The sequence below is a fragment of the Dipodomys spectabilis genome, unplaced genomic scaffold (genome assembly GCF_019054845.1).
Source record: "Dipodomys spectabilis isolate Male_0828 unplaced genomic scaffold, ASM1905484v1 ptg000156l, whole genome shotgun sequence".
Lineage (NCBI taxonomy): Eukaryota > Metazoa > Chordata > Mammalia > Rodentia > Heteromyidae > Dipodomys > Dipodomys spectabilis.
This window is the reverse complement of record NW_024870833.1, coordinates 2,735,840-2,757,372: the sequence shown is the minus strand read 5'-3', so window position 1 is coordinate 2,757,372 and position 21,533 is coordinate 2,735,840. Positions and strand designations below refer to the sequence as shown.

The 21,533-nt window shown below is 33.3% G+C and overlaps 1 protein-coding gene across 1 annotated transcript in view; it reads left to right on the top strand.

The window, feature by feature from the left end:
* Window positions 1–21,533, top strand: part of Il1rapl1 (interleukin 1 receptor accessory protein like 1) — a 1,186,632-nt gene that overhangs the window by 900,132 nt on the left and 264,967 nt on the right. The window contains exon 7 of the mRNA XM_042692436.1: window positions 827–901. Within this exon, the coding sequence (XP_042548370.1) occupies window positions 827–901 (75 nt within the window). The remainder of the gene's footprint in view (window positions 1–826; window positions 902–21,533) is intronic.

Genomic DNA, 21,533 nt, shown 5'->3' with positions numbered 1-21,533 from the left:
GGGTGGAGAATGCTTCATGAAGAACAACTATTAGTCTTAAGTTCAAATAGTCTAGTTTAGCTAAGAATGGAATATGCAATGAGAAATATTTCCTCAAAGATGCTTACTAGCAAGCTCTTCTGGTCATAATTGAAATTGACAAGAGCACAGAGCAGACATGTATAGAACCTTACAATCAGACTATATCAGGCAAATCACCAATAAATACTATAACATATAACAGATAATAGTAACCAATGGTTTACGTTAAAAGTCAAATATCATTTAACATCCTCTTTTGTGTAGATGTGCATGCTCATGCTCATATTAAAGCTAATACCATATCATTTCCCTATTTAGATAATATGTATGTATGAAATAATTACTAAATTGTTGATTTGAGGCAATATTATCTAATATGTGAAAACTGAGAATGTAATTATGGACAATAACACATTGTATGTGAAAATAGGGTTGCAATATGAGTCACATGTATTGTGTGTAACATCAATGCAGGGTACACCTCTAAAACAAAAACGAGAAACAAATTGAAATTATTTTCCTGAAATATAGCCATATGTTCTACAGGACAGCCCAATCTTGATTCTGTAATTCAAGTGTTATTTGACTGTCAATCTGGAAGTGTTATACTTTACTCTTGTATAATTGAATAATAGCATTTTAGCTTGGTTGAAGGTCGTACCTATGATATGGAAGTCATTATTTGGTAGAGTGCTTTGATGTTACTTTGAGAATGGTAACATCTTTGAGAAAAGAAACTGTAGTCTATCCTTCAGTTCATGCAGCCTAACTATAAGTCTTTCATTGTTTTATTGTTGTTTTCCAGCCCCTCTGACTGATAAGCCACCTAAGCTTTTGTATCCTGTGGAAAGTAAGCTGACAATTCAGGAGACTCAACTGGGTGAGTAATTCTTTTATCTTACTCAATGTGCTTTTTTCAATGCATTCTGGTAGTAAAAACAAGTCTATAGTATACTCATGCTCTGAGATAAACTTCATTCCCTTTAATGTGTGCCTTGGGACCAAGGCATTGCTACTTAAATCATTATTGAGGAATGAGAAAAACTTCAAGATTTTAGTGACAATGTTGCAGTATTATGTTTAATGGTTGAATTGTTTTAAAAAGAGAATATAAAACTATTTGACTTAAAACACCTATCAATACATTAAAATGCCATTTCTGTACTTTGGGGGAAAGGTGCAAATTCATCTAAATAAATGTCATCATTAAGATTAAAAAGCAGGCTTGGAAGGTGGCTCAGTGGTAGAGTGCTTGCCTTGAATGCATGAGACCCTTGGTTTGATACTTCAGCACTACATAAGCAGAAAAAAGCCAGAAGTGGTGCTGTGGCTCAAGTGATAGGGCACTAGCCTTGAGCTGTAGAGCTAAGGGACAGCGCCCAGGCCCAGAGTTCAGCCCCCATGACCGACAAGAAAAAAAAAAGCATTTAAAAATCTGATCCATTATAATGAGGAATTAGTAATTTGGACAAAAGGCCATAGATAAAACATAATTTGCTAAATATATTCATTTGTATTCAAGTGAAAACTATAGTGTATATATCTAATAGATAAGTATAGATTGCATTTTGTCAGATTCAGTATAATTTGTTAAACCAGGTCATAGAAAATTTCTCCTTTTAAGTATAAATATATGTAATATACTGTTAAAATCCATTAGGTGTTATTTATATTTGAATTTTACTATGAAATTAACCAGGCATGTATCTGTAATGCCAGCATTCTGGAGATAGAGTAAGGAGAATCATGAGTTGGAGGCCAACCTAGTCTATCTCAAAACAAGAACCACAACAATAACAAAAATAAATATAGAGAAATGAAATGTATTTATAATATATATTTTGAAGAACATTGATTTCTTTATGTAGAATGGTATATAACATGATCAAAAATACATTTTGAGTTCTATATTCATTTTGTTAAGAAATTTCTTTTTGCACTAAGAGCTCAAGAATTAAGATACTTTTAATGTATGTAGCTGAAAATAAAATGGTAACCTTACTATTAAGTTATCAATGTTATTAGTTTTCCTGCAGTGAGAATATGAATGAAAATGTAAATTGGTTCTCTAGAAATGACTATAAATGTGATCTTTAGTTACAATCTATGCATGTTAGAATTAGCAAAGTTATGAGGAAGTATATATAATCCATAAAAGTATTATAGTCAACTATTTTCTAACACTGCCACTAGTTTTATTTGCTAACTTGGAACAAAAACAGACATAGGATTTATCTAGAATGGTATTGATATGCTTCTTTGGTAGCAGAACAAGCCCTTTGAACTGTAATACATGTGCAAATAGTAACTTACTATTATTTTGAAATGGAAAATTATAGATAGTATTTAACAATGCATGTATAAAACAAGTATACTAAATTTATATCTAATTCTTAACTATGGTATGCTGAGTCTTATTAAAATTGTACTCCTCTATTACAAATTTTGAAAAGTAATTTCTCAGATGTGGCCATATTTTCTATAGACATTTCAATCATTTCTAAAACGATGTATTTTTAAGGAGTCAGGTAGACTAAGCATTTCAGGCCAAGGAGAAGGGGATTTATTTATTTTATAAAATTATTTTTATTTGTTGCACAAAGGAGTTGCCATTTGACAAAGCAATTTACAAATACACCCCTTTCAATATTCTCACCTATCTTTTCTAACCTTCCTCCTCCCTCACTTTTCTTAATTTTGTTGGATATACATTGAATTCTTGACTGCATTCTCCCCTTCTTCTTCTCTTTATTCTTCTGCTCCTCTCTCTATAACCGTACTCTACCCCTTTCAAGTACCTGTTTCCTGGTGTTCATTTTGTTGAACTTTGATTTTGACTTTATAAGTATAAGGAATTACACTACTTGAATTCTTCTTTGAATCTACCATATTTCAGTTAATGCATTTGAATATACTAACATTCCACTTAATGCATTTACTTATTAGTTTGTAAGCTAATTCCAGCTTCCACATATGAGGGAGAACATACAGCATTTTTTTCTCTGGGCCTGACTTACTTCATTTAGCATAATTTTTTCCATTTCTTTAAAAATGGATGAGTAAAATTTTCATTTCAAACTTTCCATATCTTTCTAATGGATGAGTAAAATCTCATCATGTATGTATATATATACATATATATATCACATTTTCTTCATTTATTCATCCACTTGAGGGCATCTGGGCTCATTTCATACTTTGGCTATAGTAAATACTGCTACAGTGAACATGGTTGTGTTGATGGCTTTATTGTAACTTAATTTGTAGTCTTTTTGATAAATGCCCAGGAGTGGAAATGCTGAATTATAGGGTAGCATTATGTTTAATTTTTTGAGGAACTTCCATGCTGCTTCCCAGAATGGTTGAACGCACTTATATTCGCACCAATAGTCTAATAGTGTTCCTCTTTTCCCACATTTTTGCCAGTGTCTGTTATTATTTGTTTCCTTGATTTATGAACATTCTAATTGGAGTGAGGTAGAATCTCGGTGTTGTTTTGATTGGTATTTCCCTTATGGACAGCCATAATGAAAAAAATGAAAAACTTAAGTCTTAATTAAAGTATCTTTACTTGACAACATTAACATAATCTTATATTTGATGGTTGTCCAGTGGTTTTCTTCTCATTGTTTTTGAATGCAAAATAAATCAATTCAATAGATCTTACTACAGTGTTTCATAAGATAGAATAATTTATAAAGCTATTTTTAACATTATCTTCATTTAAAAAATCATAAAGACATCACATAAAATTTAATTTTTTATTGAATTGAAAATCTTGTCTATGCAATCATTTGAAGGAACAGGGAGATATCTGTTCACAAGTCATTCTGAGAAACACTGTAACTCCTTTCTTGTCAGTGGACAAACAAGCTACTAATTTAACTACAGATATTAACCTGGAGGTTTTGATTCTTCAAAGGTCCTTGCTTTGTTTTATTATCCAATTCCAGTTCTCATTGTATAAGATAAATCATTCACTATTTAGAGAAATGTAACCTTAATATGTGGATTTTTTATGTAGTAGTTGATTTGAAATAATCTACTTACTAGTTACTAGTAAGTAAATTATTGAACAAAGAAGGACATGTGTGTTGCATGCTTTTAATCCCAGTACTCAGGAAGCTAAGCAGAAAAGTGACAAGTTTAAGATCAGCCTGGACAACATTGTTAGACTGTATCTCAAAATGGAAGGAAGGATGGATAGAAGGAAAGAAAAAAGGAAAGAAAGAAAGAAGTAGGGAGGGAGGGAAAATGTGTAAAAATAATAAAGAATATCAAAGAAAAAGATATGTGATGCCTAAAAAATGCACTGCTTTCTCTGACTTATAGTTTCACTTTTCATTTCCTTAAGACTTTATTTTTTTGTCCTTTCCAACTTGGAAGATGTTGTCAATTCCAACAGGTAGAATACATAATATTAAATTCTGAGGGGAGGGAAGTGTGGCCTATACTAGTCAGAGTACCTAAAATTAATATATCCTTTTATAGGAATATGAAAATATCCAAGAGAATTTCATTGTCCAAGACTTGAGAGATTTGTCTTATCTTGTTCTTAAATTAAATTATAAGAAAAAAGCACCCAGAACTACACAAACCTGAGTTATTAGATGTATACTTATATTTTTGAGTATTTTTTCTCATTTAGATAGACCCATCTAACCAACCCTGGTAATTTTAAGACTGTCAGTTCTCTGGTTTATTCACAAATATACACAATTCATTAATAGTGAGTCAATTAAATGAAGAAGGTTATGGATTTTTTTCCCTTGTTCTCCACATTTCCTTTCCAATGCCATCTGTTGGTCATGTCTGCTTTTCCTTTGTATATCCCTTGTGTCCTCTTTTAATTACTTCCATCTTCTCAACTGGAAAAATCTGATAATGATCATTTAAACTATTTCTTTTTACAAAGTACTACACTAAAAAGCAAAATACTTAGGGAAAATATTATAATGGCATCTACATTCATATAAAGTATGTAAATAGGTAGGTTTGAATTACAATCAATATGTGATTACAGCTTGGTATTTTTTTAAGTAGCATCCATGTGTGATTGCTAAATGTTGAAAGAAAGAACTTTGCCCCTTTTAAATAACTTTCAAATACCAGCAAATATACGGACAGCACTTTGTTGAGAGAAAGGTCCAGAAAGCATACAATATAACTGTGAAGGTCAATCCAAGAGGGGAGGCTTGACTTACTTCTTGCAAGCTGCTGTAGTCTAGGGAGGCAAAAGACAGACACAACTGACTGACTGACCTTGAGCCCTATGAATGTCATTCAGAGATCTGGCCTGCCTATATTGTCAGCAGCACAGAAAATGACATATTTGTAACAGAAAATGACATATTCCATTAGTACTGAATCTTGACTTAGTGAGATACATTACATTTTATGACTGCCATATTCATTTACTGCCATGGTAGGTACATGTTTCTAAATTATAATATAATGAAGCAGAACTAAAAAAAAGTTTTCAGTCATGACTGTTTTATTTTATTAACTTATTCTCATTAATGAAATTTGTGAAAAGGCAAGGTTTTAGGGTAGATGCTTACCTTAAAGGTGAGCATAGATTAAATCTTCAATACTAACAAAAAAGAAGACAAGCAACTCAATAAATATTAAAAATATTTAATGCATCTGAATGAATAGCAAGGATAGTAAATAATAATATAAATATAGTAAAAATAATAAATTAATATTATATTATATATATATATTGTAAATGGCAATATATATGTAACTTTATCTAATTTAGAAACTGATTTTGAAGATGCTACATTAGAAATTATTTGACACTCCTTGTCTTGTTTGTACTGTAATCTGTATACTTTTAAATTTAAATCTTGTGTAGATTGAGGGTCAGTGGCCATCACTTATATAATAGATCCTAGCGGATGTTTTATTTAAAATTTAAAAACTTGTCATGAAAATTGTATATTAGTTTACTATGTTGCCAAAATAATTAAATATTCTGTCAGCATATTTTATACACTATATTTTGTACAGTACATAGAATACATTCTATTACAAATATGATTGGTGAGATTCTAATCCAGTGATGTCTTGTAAGAAACTATTTTATAAAGTGAAAAATAACTCTGTAACATCTGCTGCCTAGGTTTATCTCTTATAGTTGTTATTGTCCTGAAACAGGTCATGTCTTTTCTAATTAGTGACTACATTAGCTTAGTAAACTTGAGAAAACTTGCTTCCTTTCTACCTTGGGAAAATACTGTGATTACTCTAGAAACAAAACTATTCAGGTGTTCAATGACAGTTCTGAAAACAGCATGTAATACTGTTGACACTTAAAAAAACAAACAAACAAAAAACAAAAAAATTGCCAGGCACCAGTGGCTCGTATCTGTAAGCCAAACTATCCAGGAGGCTGAGATCTGAGGATTGCAGTTCAAAGTCAGCAGAGCCAGAAAAGTCCCCATAAGACTCTTATCTCCAGCTTACCACCAGTAAACCAGAAGTAGAACTGTGACTTAAAGTGGTATAGCCCTAGCTTTGAGCAAAAAGAGCTCAAGGACAGCACCCAGACCCCAAGTTCAAGCTCCATGACTGACAAAAATAAAAATAATAAAATAAAACAATCATAATCACTGTGATTTTGAATTGTGAGACTGATATTTATTTGACTTTATCCCCACAGATAAGAAAAAGAATGGTCACTGGATTTTTCTTATACTCTATTGGTCTTTGTAAGCAAATATTATGCTTGCTGTCTCCATGAAAAATATATGACATACTCTCACTGACAAATTCAAGTTAAGAAAACATAAACCTTTCTACTATGTATAACAATAATGTAAAGTCTAAATCTAGGGTAACAACGTTATGCAGATCAATATAATTCTGCTTCTTACAATCAGATTTGTTAGATATATATTAGAGCTTCTGCACAAATAGACATATCTACCACACACAAAGATTCACAGTGCACTTGTTTGAAAGGATGGAGTTCATTTTGCTCCATCCAGATTATTGCCTTATGATAAATGAAAGCAATAACCATTAATATATGTTTTCATCTAATATCTTCTTTTCACAAACTAAAATAACCTTGATTATACCTGAAAATAGTTATAATACAAACATTTAGGTTAATGCTTTATTTCCTTAAGTTGTAAATCAATAAATTTAAGACAGTCTTAAAATTCTTAGGTCATTTTATGACCTAGCTGATGCTCACAGACTTTCAAATTCAAAGGCATTCGTTACTGACAGTGGAAGAATAGTTTTGGGGAAAACGAACCAGAGATCCAAAATGACAACATGTTTTTTATGTAAAACATTTGCAAAGAGTGATCATTGTCATTGTTGGTATTGTTGTAATCAAAATCATAATCACTATCAAATTATTGTTATTGTCATTTTTATATAATTGATAGGCAATGTGCGGTCATTGTCTAAGATACACCTGCATAAAAATACAGCTATGCTCCTTACTATTTCTGTAACCATGAGCAACCAGACCTTAATTGTTATCTATAAAAATGATAGTAAGAGAGGGCTGGTTGCCAATGGATCATGCCTATAGTCCTTGCTGCTCAGGAGGCTGAGCTCTGAAGATCGTAATTTCAAGCCAACCTGGGCAGGAATGTCCTCTTATGATTAAACACTAGAAAGCTTTCAAAGGATATTATGCTGTAGAATAGTGAACAGGATTTTTAAACTTAGAAGAGTATGCATCATTTAAAGTTTGAATATAGAGATACTCATCATAAATTTCCTCTTGAATTATGACTAAATAAGTGATCATTCTTAGATTATTTGCACTCTCCAGACAAATAATTTGTGCTTGAATATTATTATGAAAATATGTTTCCAGTAGTTTATGGTTTAATGTTCAAACACAACATTCTAGGCAAGTCTTGCTCTACCAATTTAGCATATTCCAACAAATTTCAGGATGAATTGAATCATCATAATTTCAAAGAAGTACTCCCTTCATATTTGATTGTTCCTTAATTACAGAGGCTTAACGTGTCAACTTTGAGAGACTCTGTCTCCCAGACTCTTTTAAGCAGCTAATGATCAATGGAAGATTTATATGAACAAGAAAAATATGTTATTAAAAAACTGTATTGAATTATTTTATCTAAGAACCATTTTGTAACTGAATGAATCTCCTTATAACTTTTCTCTCTAATGATATAGATTTTTACACTTTTCTAAGATGAAGTTCATTGATATGAAACTACAAGGAGCATTTCCAACCCAGACAAAGAATCCTCTACCTACCACTTCATATAGACTTGCTTTTGGTCTGTCACTGAAAACAGAATATCCTCATTGTGATGTTATGTCTCCTCAAAGGAAGTAGTAAATTATATTCATCAATTCCAAATCAATAGTATTTTACTTTAACCTAATTCCTTGAAAATGGTTGTAGTTGAGTATAATATTTAAACAACAAGAATAATGAAAATAAACTTCTACAAAGAAATTTTATTTCACATTATGCACCATCTTGCTATCATCTGGTCTTGTTTTTGCTGAATATATATATATATATATATATATATATATCTGTATATATACATACATATATATGTATGTATATATGCAATGGCTGCCCAGGTTAAAATTTATTTACCATGGTTATAACTGTGACTGTGATGGAAGTTCTTAGTTTCTAAGTTTAAAAGGAGTATTTCATATCTGAAATCTTCTTCTAAACTTTGTATGTCCTTTTTCATTACATCAATCTGCCACTCATTTTAATATATTTATTCATATACTTAATAATTTCTTTTTAATGTAAAACCATATATAATAGAATATTCCTAACTAAAAAAGCTTTTCACTACAGGTTTTCTGTAAACAATGCCAGATTCTTAAATGATTTCAATGTCTAAGATTACCTATTACGCTTTTATTTTTTAGAATTTTCTCTGATATCTGCTCTTTCTAGCATTAATATAGAAACTATAGATTTCCATGTCTTAAAGTGCAAATCCCAAAGCAAAATCTTGTTATGAGGCCTCTATCCAATTTTCCACATACAAGAGCAATGATCCTTTCTCAGAAACACTAAACATCTTTTTAAAATATTGCATAATTAACGTCTATAAAATTGATTTATAATATATGAAATCTAACTGAATAATAAAAAAGAAAAATGCCTTATAAAGACTTTTTCCTCTTTCAAACTTCATCTATATTGAAATAAACCTAATATCAGTGTCTTGTCATAAGATATTCCTATTGAGCCTACAAGGAACATGAGAGAAAGCCTAGAAATGGTCAGGGATTTCAAGAGAATCAGTAATTCCTTCTCCCTTCTTTTGTTCCCCAATGCCCTTCTCTTCACAAGTAAAGTCCAGTTCTAGACTTTCTCATTTTCTGAATGTTTTTGTTTCTAGTTTAATAAAAACATGGTACCCATCTTGGACTTGTCTGCTAAAGAACTGTGCTTGTAAAACATTTGCAGCCCTTTCAATACGGGGAAAGAAAAGCAAAGGGAAATGGTATTGCTTTCCGGAAAAATGAAATTGAATATATCTTGTCACATCAGGCCATCACTAGAAATAAAATAAGTTCTGGGTAAATTGGAGATTAATACTACAAATATACACTAAGATTATCTTGTGAAATAGTGTAGGGAAAATTCAGTAAACATGTTTTGTTATTTTCTTTTTAAAAATTGAACATACATTTTTCACATGATAATGTAGTATGTTGGCAACATTAAAAGTTAATAAATAAAATGTTTTGCGCTTTCTGAAAATGTACTATTTTGACTAAAATGAGTTAGGATACGATTAGTATTATTCTTATATACACGGCTTTATTGTGTAATCTGCTTATAAGTTTTATAAAATTTGCTTCAGAATTATGTATCATGTTATAATCATTGATTGATTTATACAAAGATATTATTCCTAGGCATAAATGCTATTTGTAGTGATTCTTTAAAAACTACGGTGGGGGGGGGGGGAATGACGGGGGAATGGTAAGGGGAAACAAAGGAGGAGGCAACAATGCTTGATAAGAAATGTACTCATTACCTTGCCCATGTAATTGTAACCCCTCTCTATGGTATTTTCACAATAATAAAAAAAAAGGAATCCTAAAAACCACTCTCTTAGGCTGTGAAAGTGGCTCAGTGGAATAGTGCTTGCTTTGCATTCATGAGGCCCTGGGTTCAATTCCTCAGTACCACATAAACAGAAAAAGCCGGAAGTGGCACTATGGCTCAGTGGTACAGCGCTCGCCTTGAGCTGAAGAGCTGAGGGACAGCACCCACGCCCAGAGTTCAGGCCCCACAACTGATAAATAAATAAATAAGTTAGAAACTGCTCTCTCACTCATGAATAATTTATTTTCACTCCAAAGATGTTTACTAGGATTTGCTGCTAATTAGAGAGTGGGAATAATATTTTATATAATGGAAAATAAATAAATCAAAAGACACTTATACTAATAAATAAGATATTAGTTTCAGATGATGTGTCACAGAAATCACTGTTGTTCTCACAACCTATATATGTAAAAAAAATACTTGATTAAGACGGACTCCTGGACAGACAGAAAACTATTTTCTTCCATTTTAATCACTGTTTTAATCACTGTTGTACAAAATGAAATTAAAATTTGAGGCAACTTATCAATAATTTAAGGATAGAATAACCCAAAAAGCTCTTTTTATCTCCAAGATATTACTAATTTAAGAAAATGTTAACTTGGGAAATTTTGTAGTGGACTACCTATGCCTAAGCATATCTTTTCTTTCTCATTCTTTTTAATGTGCTCTGCTAGTGCTATTTCACCAATTGTAGTCCTACTGGGTTTCCAGTCTATGCCTGAACTAAAATTTTCCTTTCTTTCTCATCTCTGTCTGTTCTAGACTGCTTGCAGTTTGGAGGGATAGTGCAGGGAAAGTCATTCCTTCCTACCTTTTTCAATGTGCCTTTTCATTTTGTTGCAGTACATACAGCACAATAGTCTCCCACCAGATTTCCTTAGCTCCTGTGAAGGTCATTTTATATGAATAGCTCTTCAGCTTGGTGTGTCTGTGGGGAGAGATTACCTGAAGATTTTAGCTATATGTAGTTCTGCATTCCTTTCCTAGGCAATTTAAACTTGAAGAATCATAGATTCTTGTATCTCTGATAATCAGGTCCCTAGTCATAAGTGACAAATCACTTAAAGGTAGGAATAGTGATGGCCTCAAGAAAGACTAAGACAAGGTAGACTTTTCTGTCTTCTCTCTTTTCTATATGTCATCATTTTTATAAAAGTGGAGAATTGTGACTTTCTGGCAGCGTGGTTAATGAGATGAGGGCTCTGCTTTTCTTTTTTGGTCCTATCCAAAAGGAATCATGGCTTTGGAAGTCTAGGTAGGGTTTTAATTCCCCAAGGGGAAACTGCAACTGACATAGATTGGCTAACACATTGAAATTATGGACATCTAAGGTAATAGGGCCCAGTCAATGACAATTGCATGCTCCCTCTTCTTTGGCGAAGAAGCCTGTACTTTTGTATAAAGGTATATGTGTGTGTGTGTGTGTGTGTGTGTGTGTGTGAGAGAGAGAGAGAGAGAGAGAGAGAGAGAGAGAGAGAGAGAGACAGAAGGCAGAATTGGTCTTGTAACAGAAGAAGTTAGATCAATAGTTATTACAGAGTCCATCTTCTCCTTAACATTCAATGCCTGGTTCATTTAACACACTTCATTAGTCTATACCTTATGAATTTACCTGTCATCTTTATTATGTCTCTTCATTAACTTGATAAGAGCAGCACTAGCCATATTGATACATTTGACTGGCTTCCCTCTTAGACTGTAATCTCTTCTTTGCCTCTCCTGCGAACTGTGCTAATATCCTAGCTTTTTAATGTTTTTTTAAATTTGAAGCTAAGATATATTTGAAATATGATATTTCTTGTGATATTTCCATTCATGCACACAGCATTTGGTATTGTTACCTCCTCTTCTGTATCAGCTCCAATCCTATATTCTCTTTTGTTTCTATACTGTGTAGTGTGCTATCTTTCAACCATGAACTTAATGTCATTTGCAGATCAAATGTTAGATTTTCAGCTGGTGAAGACACTTTTTTAACATTGAAATAATAGTCAAAAGATAAGTTCATATATAATACAAATGACTAAAGTGAGTCCAGATACGATGCAACAGTGAGAAGAAGAAATCACAGTGATGGTGAAGAAACATAGTCTATATAAAGGATTTCTAATTTGTTTTTCACTGACATTTAGGCCAAATATCATATTTTAGAGGGTTATGTTATTCCAATGGCCTTAGTGACTGGCAAATCCAATGTTCATACCAACAAATACATTTGTACTGTGGAGCCATCTCAAAAATGATTTAGGTTGATACAAGGACTCACAATGACTACCAGGGAATACAAATCTGTTCCATTATGGTAGTACCAATTGATTTGTAATGTGTTTAGAACAACTAAGGTAATAAGATCTATCATCTCAGAATCAAATAATTGGGAAAATACGATTAATTCTGAATGGAAAACCACTCCATTAGATAATTCAAGAATCATGGAGGTAGAATCAAATGGACATATGCTCTGCAGCCATTGGGCACTACAGAAAAAGTAGATAGGGCTACAGTGTTATCACAGATATGTTAAGTTGATAGAAGTAAGAACATTAGTTAACTATTCTAGCAGACATGTTTACTTCATCTTTGCTACGATTATCCCTATAGCTTTTTGTTCATTAGTCCCTTTACTTGGGAATTGGTATTACCTCATTTACTTGTAAGAATGTGCCAAGAAAAGAGGACATATGTATTGTCTTTCATAAACTTAATGTAATTATCATGTATAGGCATCAGAGTCAAGAGTTGGGGTAACAGAGTTGAAATTTTACAATGGGCATTAGGAGTTTTATTTAGCTTTCAAGAGGAAAAAAGAGTCACTTTGTCATACCTAATTTCATAAGAAACTTTTTTTTGTGCGCTGGAGTAATATTTGCTTTCAAATATTTATTTGACTATTACCTAGAAGACAAAAGTTAAGCCCTTTGTGATCTGACCCTATTATATTTTTTAGTTTCATTACAGCTCCTATTATGCTCACTTCTGACCTCACCATGGACCTGTACAATTCTGTCTTTTTCACAGGCTATATCTATCATCTGGAATTCCCATATTTCTATCCTTTGAGCCTATGTACTCAAATTTTAGTGCCCACCTCAATGCCATCTCTATGAACCCTTCCATGTTTCAACTCCCAGAAGGCAAAATTAAATACTACCTCTCAAATACTAGAAAAATCTCATTTTGTATCTCTATTAGAACATTACTTTCACCATCGTGTAAAACTTTGTATATTTGATTCCTTAATTGCACCTGGGACTCATAATGAATAAATTAAAGGCTCTCATCTTTACATCTGTAATGTCTAGGTAAGTACTTAATGCACATAAATATAGGAATGAACAATTAATATAGCACTCCCTCAGCTTTAATTCTCAGAGGAATAAAACACCCATTTCAATAGCTGTGTACTACAGAGTAGTGGAATAAACCAAACTGAATGTGTTCATTTTGATTTGATTGCTTGGTATGATTGAAGATTCTCCTTCATGGATGAGAGAGACAGATAGATAGGGAAAAGGCTCAGGAGTCTGCATAGTGAAGCCCAGCAATAAATCAAATCCAGATTAGACAGAGGAGGAAAGATCAGTTGGATATTGAAGGTCACAACAGAGCAGTAGGTTGACTTTGGAGAAATAAATAGGGGTTAAAAGAACAGTTACATTTCACAGTTCAGCTAGGAAACTGGTCAAGGGTAAAGAGTTAACTGTCACCTCGAGTTTTGGGGTGATCTCAAAAGTTTAGTGAAGTAGACTACACATTCTTAAGGCTTTCGGTAAGAAAAGTGCTTGTTAGTCCCATCTACTACTTTTGCTAAAATTAAGCACTCACTAGGCATAAGGTGTGAGTAAAGTTATCTAGGTAGATAGGACGATAATTATGTAATTAGATAGACAAGAAGACTCCCAGATGCCTATCCACCAAGATGTTATAGAATAATATTGATTAGCCACAGTAACATCTTTGTTCATTAATAAGTAAAAATTTTGTGTCATCCCTTAAAGTTTCAGCTATGATTGCCAGTTTTTGTCGAAATTAGCTATTTTTGTAATACTGGGGCTTAAATTAAAGTTAAATACTTGCTTGCTAGTCAGGTGCTCTACTCCTAAGACACACCGTGAACACTTTCTTACACTGTTGTTCTTTTCTTTTCTGACATAAAGTTGCTTTATCTGCTTGTCATGCGTGGACTGCAGCTCTCCTATTTTATACTTGTCTAAGTAGCAGAGATGACAAGCCCCCATAACACTAAGATTCTTTTTATTGAAATGGAGTATCAAGAACTTTTTTGGCCTGAAATGTCCTCAAACCATAATCCTGTCTACCACAGTCTCTTTGAGTAACTAAGATTACAAGTATAAGCCACCATGCCTAGGTTCAAATAAACTTTTAAATCATCCAATAAAGGTTTTATAGGTGAAGTTTTTATTTATTTAAATAAGATGTTATTGTGAAAATACTGTACAAAGGGGTTACAGTTACATGATCAAGGTAATGAATATATTTCCTATAAAGCATTGTTGCCTCCTCCTTTGTTTTTCCCCTACCATCCTTTCCCTCCCACCTCCACAACTACACTCCCCCAACACCGCGCCTAAATTATAAAGTTGTTTTTTTCAACATAGTGTCTTGTACATCTCATTGTTACAATGGATCAACCTTTATCCCTATTTAAACAATTTGTTTTTTCCCTTCCCCTCCCCAAATTATACCGACATCAAACACAAAAAGCAACAAAAAAATCACATGGTGCCTTATAAATAGGTTAGAAACAATAGCAAGAAATAAAAAAAAAAACCACTTACTTCCCTATCTTGGGGTTCATTTCACTTAACTTCATCTTATCTTGTCATATATACGTAGCTTTTGACCTTTTCTACTTGTCCCAGACATATACTAGATATTGCAAATAAGGGAAACCATGGGACCTATGTTTCTTTAGGCCTGGCTTACTTCACTTAATATAATTTTTTCCAAGTCTTTCCATTTCCTACCAAATGGGGAGATGTCATTCTTTCTGATGGAGGCATAGAATTCCATTGTGTGTGTGTATGTGTTTCATATCTTAGCTATAGTAAATAATGCTGCAATAAATATAGCTGTGCTGGTAGTTTAGTATGTCCTTGTTTGTGATCATTTGGGTAAATGCCCAAAAGTGGGATTGCTGGGTCCTAGGGGAGCTCTGTGTGAAGTCTTTTGAGGAACATCCATACTGCTTTCCAAAGTGATTGAACAAGTTTACACTCCCATCAACAATGCAGTAGGGTTTCCTTCTGTACATATCCCCTCCAGCATCTGTAGTTATTAGAGTTCTTCATTACAGCCATTCTAACTAGGGTGAGGTGGTATCTCAATGTTGTTTTGACTTGCATTCCTTTTATGGCTAGAGAGGTTGAGCATTTCTTCATGTGTCTATTGGCCTTTCTTATTTCCTCTTCAGAGAAGTTTCTCTTTAAGTGGTTAGCCCACTTATAATTGGGCAGTTGTTTCTTCAAGGATTTGTTGTTGGGGGATTTAATTTTTGAGTTCTAAGTATATTTTAGATATGAGACCCTTATCTGTTGTATGGCTAATGAAGATCTTCTCGCAATCCATGGGCTTTCTATTGATCTTGCTAGCTATGTCCTTTGCCATGCAGAAGCTCTGCAGCTTCACGCAATTCCATTTGTCCAACCTTCCTTTGATTTGTTGTGTTTCTGGGTTTCTATTAAGAAAATTTTGGCCTGTACCAAGGAGACCTAGGGTTTCTCCTATTCCTTCCTGTAATGTTTTCAGAGTGTCTGCTTTGACTCTGAGGTCTTTCATTCATTTGGAGTTGATTTTGGTGCAGGGTGATATATAAGGATCTAGCTTTAGTTTTCTTTTTTTTTTTAATTGTAAAAATACCGTACAGAAAGGTTACAATTACACAGGCAAGGTAATGAGTACATTGCTTATCAAGCATTATTGCCTCCTCCTTTGTTTCCTTCTCCCATCCCTTCCCATCTCCCCAACCACCCCCCGCCCCCCGCACTCCCCCACCCGCAGCCGCCAAAGTTGTAAAGTTCGTTTTTCGACATAACTTCTTGTACATCTCATTGTTGCAATGGATCCACCTGTATCCCTATTTAAACAATTTGTTTTTTTTCTTCCTCTCCACAAATTTAGCTTTAGTTTTCTACAGGTAATTAAATAATTTTGCTAGCACCATTTACTGAAGAGGCTGTCTTTCTTCCATTCTATTTTTTTAGCTAGGTGAAGCTTTTCTTGATTAATCGTGTTAATTTCTCCTTGATAGAAGATAATCTTACATTTGCAAAAAATTTGAACATTTTGTATGATTTTTGTCTTTTCAACACACTCTGATATCTACTGTGCTTCATTTTACAGATTGTGACAAAGTTTTATGTGCTGTACCTCCTAGGAATTTCTGTATACAAGTATATTGATTGTGGTTTCTCTCACTCATTTGTTCAGTTCTCATTGTGAGCAATACTTTCTGAAATCAATGACTTTATTGTACTGGTGACACTGGTGGCTCACACCTGTATTACTAACTACTCAGGAGATGATCCCTTGATGGCTATGGTTTGAAGTCAAACTGGGCTAAAAAGTCTGCCAGACTCCATCTCTAATTATCCAGCACAAAGCAAGGCTGAAGGCAAGGATCAAGTAGTAGAGCACCAGCCATGAGCAAGAAAGCTTGAGAGTATGAAATCCTAGCACCAGCACCAGCAGAATAAAAGAACAGGATTAAACATTATAGACTACTTGTTGCCTTCTAGTTTATTCCATTGCTAACAGGTTCTATGTCTCATCAAATAAAACATCCAGTAATAATTAAATTGAATATGAATTTGACATTGAAATGTTTCTATATGAGCCAATTTGAGCTGAACAGTATTCCTCATACCAGTAATGTATAAGAACAACAAAAATATGTATCTTTCCTAGTCTGGAAAACCACTAACAGATGGTACCTTCTAGTTTTATCCTAGTTGGCTGAAAGGCTAGTGCAGCTCTCTGGGAATTCTTCTTTAAGGGGATCAATTTTTCTAACAAAGATGTAACTTTAAGGGTCCTAATCTCTCAGTGGCTCTGCATCTAATACTATCACTTAGGTGATAGGGTTTCAACAAGTAAATTTGAGGGTGATACAAACATTTAGAACATAATAGTTTTCTTTACTATTGCTTTCCCCCCCCCCCCATTCAACTGAACATCTCTTGGATCTATTTTGTTCCTCTCTCCCTCCATTATCTCATTACAAAATTTTTGTGCCTCTCCCTCAAGTATATTTCGACAGACACTTTTCCTCTTCCATTGATCCTGAAACCTAAAATTTCATTTCAAGGCACTTAGGAGAATGGAAGTACTTAGAATGTTCATGAACAGAATGTGTGTGAGTTGTAAAAGTTCATGTGAGGCAAGCCAAAAGAAGAGTCAGCCAGTTCATCAGAATTGCACTCAAGTTTATAATCCCTTCTTAAATAGCAAGCAAAAAGCAAGTGGTCTCATTTCACTTCTTAAAATAGAGAAAGTGAAACTAATAATTGACTTGTCAATTTACTGTGACTATTAATTCTATGCACACAAAGTTGGCCTTTGTTAATTTAGGATTCACATTTTCTTTCTGAATATAATTACCTGACTATACATAGATAAGTAACTTAAAACCACCTAATGATTGTTTGAGCTTTTAAAGTTAAATCTATGTATACATGAGTAAATTATCCATTTAGAAAATGTGAAACAATCAGATCAAAATTAATGTTAACTAAGGCTTTAAATTGGAGGTATGGTATTTGATAACATTTACTGTATACCTTGCCTGTGTCTTGTAAGTATACATTGACGTTAAAGAACTTGACAAGGTTTATATAGAAATAGAATTGTCCTTATTATGCAAATGTATGCTGCATTAACCTAAGAAAGTAGTTTGCAAATTTTCTACATGCTGACATTTGCTAGGTACAAGGTTCCATAAACACTTACATAAAAAATTATACACCAATCATGAAAATGATTATAAGGTTAAAGGTATCCCTTGAAGATGTAGCTCAATGGGAGAAAGCTCTCCCATCATGTGTAAAACTCTAAATTCAATCTCTAGTATTCCAATTTTTTAAATGCATCATATTCACAAATGGAATACTTGTACATTTCAAAAGGTCAAAGGATCTAAATACTTATCCTAGTTGCACAGTAACATAATATTAAAAATATGATTAAAATCTATATTCTAGCATATAAGAGTAATTTCTTACATGAGGAATAACACTGTGGTCCATAAGTGAATCAATGACATTATATTTGCCATTGACAAACAATACATCATTCTCAGCCAAAATCTTCACAAATTGGATGGAAGTATTCTCTTTATCTTGTGCATGTTGAATTTTACCATTTTTTCAACGTAGTGTTAGGCAAATGTCAATTCAATAACAAAATTAGTGGAGTGTGGGAGCTTAAGGAGGAAGAGCTTATTTGAAACCAAGGCCAAGCAAGGACTCATGGAGAAAATGCTATATGAGCTACACCTTAATTAAGGATTAGAATTTAGACGTAGTTGAAGTGGAAAGGCTTTACAGAAAGATCAGCATTTAAATGGACACAGAGTTGAGCAAAGCTATATTAGTTTTCAGAACTGGGCAGTATCACAGACAAATGAATTAGTTCAGCCAACTGATGATGAGAAAGAAAAAGTGTCAAAAATAGTATTTATCCATTTAGATAAACTTTCGTATATATGTATGTATGTATATGTATATACATATGAAATATTAAGGTTTTTTAAAATAGGAAAGAAGGAGAACAATTACTAAAGTAGCCCCATTGTAAATGGTACAATGAATTAAAGTAAAAGAAACTAGAGGTTAGAAAACCATTTTCTATTTCATCGTTGGGTGAAACGTAATAGATTTAAATTTTTCAAAAGATCATACTTGGAGAAACAGCTTTCAGAGAAAACCATAAGCATAATTCTTATCAATATATGGACTAATCCGTAGTAAGGTTGACAGAGAGACATCAGTGAAAGTAGGTTTCAATTATGGCTGCTGACTGGGAAGAAGGTAATAAGTCAAACTGATTACAGGACTGTGACAGATTTTTCACAGTCATTTTCATAACAACTAGAAATATAGATGTAGCTTGGGAAATGTTTTTGGTCTGGATGTACATTGGAGAGATCCTCCTAAAGAGTTAACATAGAAAATTAGTTAATTATGCATGTAAAGAATAGCTTGATTAGCAGGGCACTGGTGGCTCATGCCTGTAATCCTAGCTACTCAGGAGTCTGAGATCTGAGGATCGTGGTTCAAAGCCAGCCCAGACAGGAAAGTCTGTGAAACTCTTATCTCCAATAAACCACCAGAAAACCGGAAGTGGTGCTGTGGCTCAAGCAGTAGAGCGCTCCCCTTGAGCTGAAGAGTACAGGGACAGCGCCCAGGCCCAAAGTTCAAACCCCACTACCGACCAAAAAAAAAAAAGAATAGCCTGATTTTCTTATTTTTCTTCAATTATTATCATTGAAATGCTTAAGCATAATTAATTATACCAATTTCTGTAAATCTTATTGTCATCTTGAGGAGATATTAGTTTTATTTGCCTATGGATATACAATTGACAGATTCTCTTCAACAATTTATTGCTAAGTGACTGAGATCTGGGTTCTGAGATTATCTTGTTTTTACAAGTTGAAAGGATTTTTAAAATATCTACTGCTGTGTCCAGAAAGGAAAATATATTAAGAGGTTGACAAATTGCTAGTGGTCTAGCTCAGATAGTAGGACCGCTGTCAGGCAAAAGGAGACACTATATATAAATGTAATTATAATATCTTGCCAAATTTTAAATAACTGAAACTATAGAAGAAATAAATAGTTAAATTGATTGATTGATCTGTCACCAATTTGTTTAAAATAGACACACCAGGTTTGATTGGTGTTTACTTGGAATTCTGTCTACTTGTATTTCAATTCCTGTGGCCTACTTACTAACTTTAGGCCTTGTATTGTTTTCTTCTTCCATTGTCTGTCTTTCCATGCTATATTGGTTCGAGAGTGTTTGAGGGACAGACTTCTATTTTCCAGCTCATTTAAGTGCATTCCATCCTGCTGTGTTGGTCATCAGCAAGTCATGAAAATGGTACTCAAATGACCACATAATGCAATGTGATTTGAAACAAAGGAGGATTGCACTTGTCTGGGCATGTTTTTTATCCTGGATTGTTCAATGTATTTAGAAAGTAAAGAATATATTTTATTTTTCATAAAAGTAAAGACAGTACCAAATTTCAGTGGTTCCAAAACATATAGATTTCAGAAACTGGTTAGATTATTTAAATAACAGAAACAAAAATATAGATGATCATGAACTTGCCAATTTCCTCAGTTTAGCAAATGATGTATTTAAAAACAACAAAACCAACATCGACTATTTGTGTAATGTGCTTATCTTTATATAGAGATCAATAAAAATTAAAAAAGCAAGATATTAAACACTTTCAATTTTAGCTACTTTGGAGATAGAGATTAAGAGGATCAAAGTTCCAGGCTGGACAAAAAGTTAGCAAGACTTCATTGGTACCAGCAAACTGGGTATAGTGGCATATACCAGTGAGTCTAAGAGGCATAAGCGAACCTTATTCTAACCCCAGCATGAAGCAATAACAAAAGCAAAAAATAAGAGCTGTGAAGATGGCTCAAATTATATTGTGCCTGGTAAACAAGCTATAGTCCCAGGTCCAAACTCCAGTACCATGGAAAAATATAAAGAAGATGCTTAACAGCTCCTCATAGTCTACTGGTTAGATCCTAGCTATCTTGGGAAATCCTGGCTGTTAGCATCTTAGGGGAACTTTTGTCTTGCGTTGGTCAAATTCACAGGCAAGAATTCTCTAATGTTTTTCCAGACTACATTGAGACATGCTAGGTAAACTGTTCCATAAAGCTATAGGTATAGGTTCTTGTATGGCAGAGAAGGGAGTTGATATTAAACCAATAGTTGTCATCAGTTCTGGAGCCCTTGAGAAGTGTCACATTGGTAATCAAAATGGTTCAATATTCATCCTTATTGGATGAAGGTTTAGCTTTTAAGGAAGCTAGTCTTTGTTAATTTTGAGCTTCTATAGTTCTCTTGTGGTTTCCTGCCATCTTTTCTTTGTCTCTCTGGAGTCGTGCCCAATTACATATCATTTGTTTATAGTCCATATGATTTTAGGATAAGAAAAATTATCTTTCAGTGGTAGTCCACAATTATTACGTGATAGTCTGCATTTGGCAAGAGAACATTGATACTTGGCATTTTATTAGATGATGAAATAAAAAGAAACTGTCAACAAGTCTTCACAGAGGATTTATGAGCTTGCACAATAATTGTAACACTCTCTATTAGCTAATCTGACACAACTTTAAATGAAAGTGAACCCTGT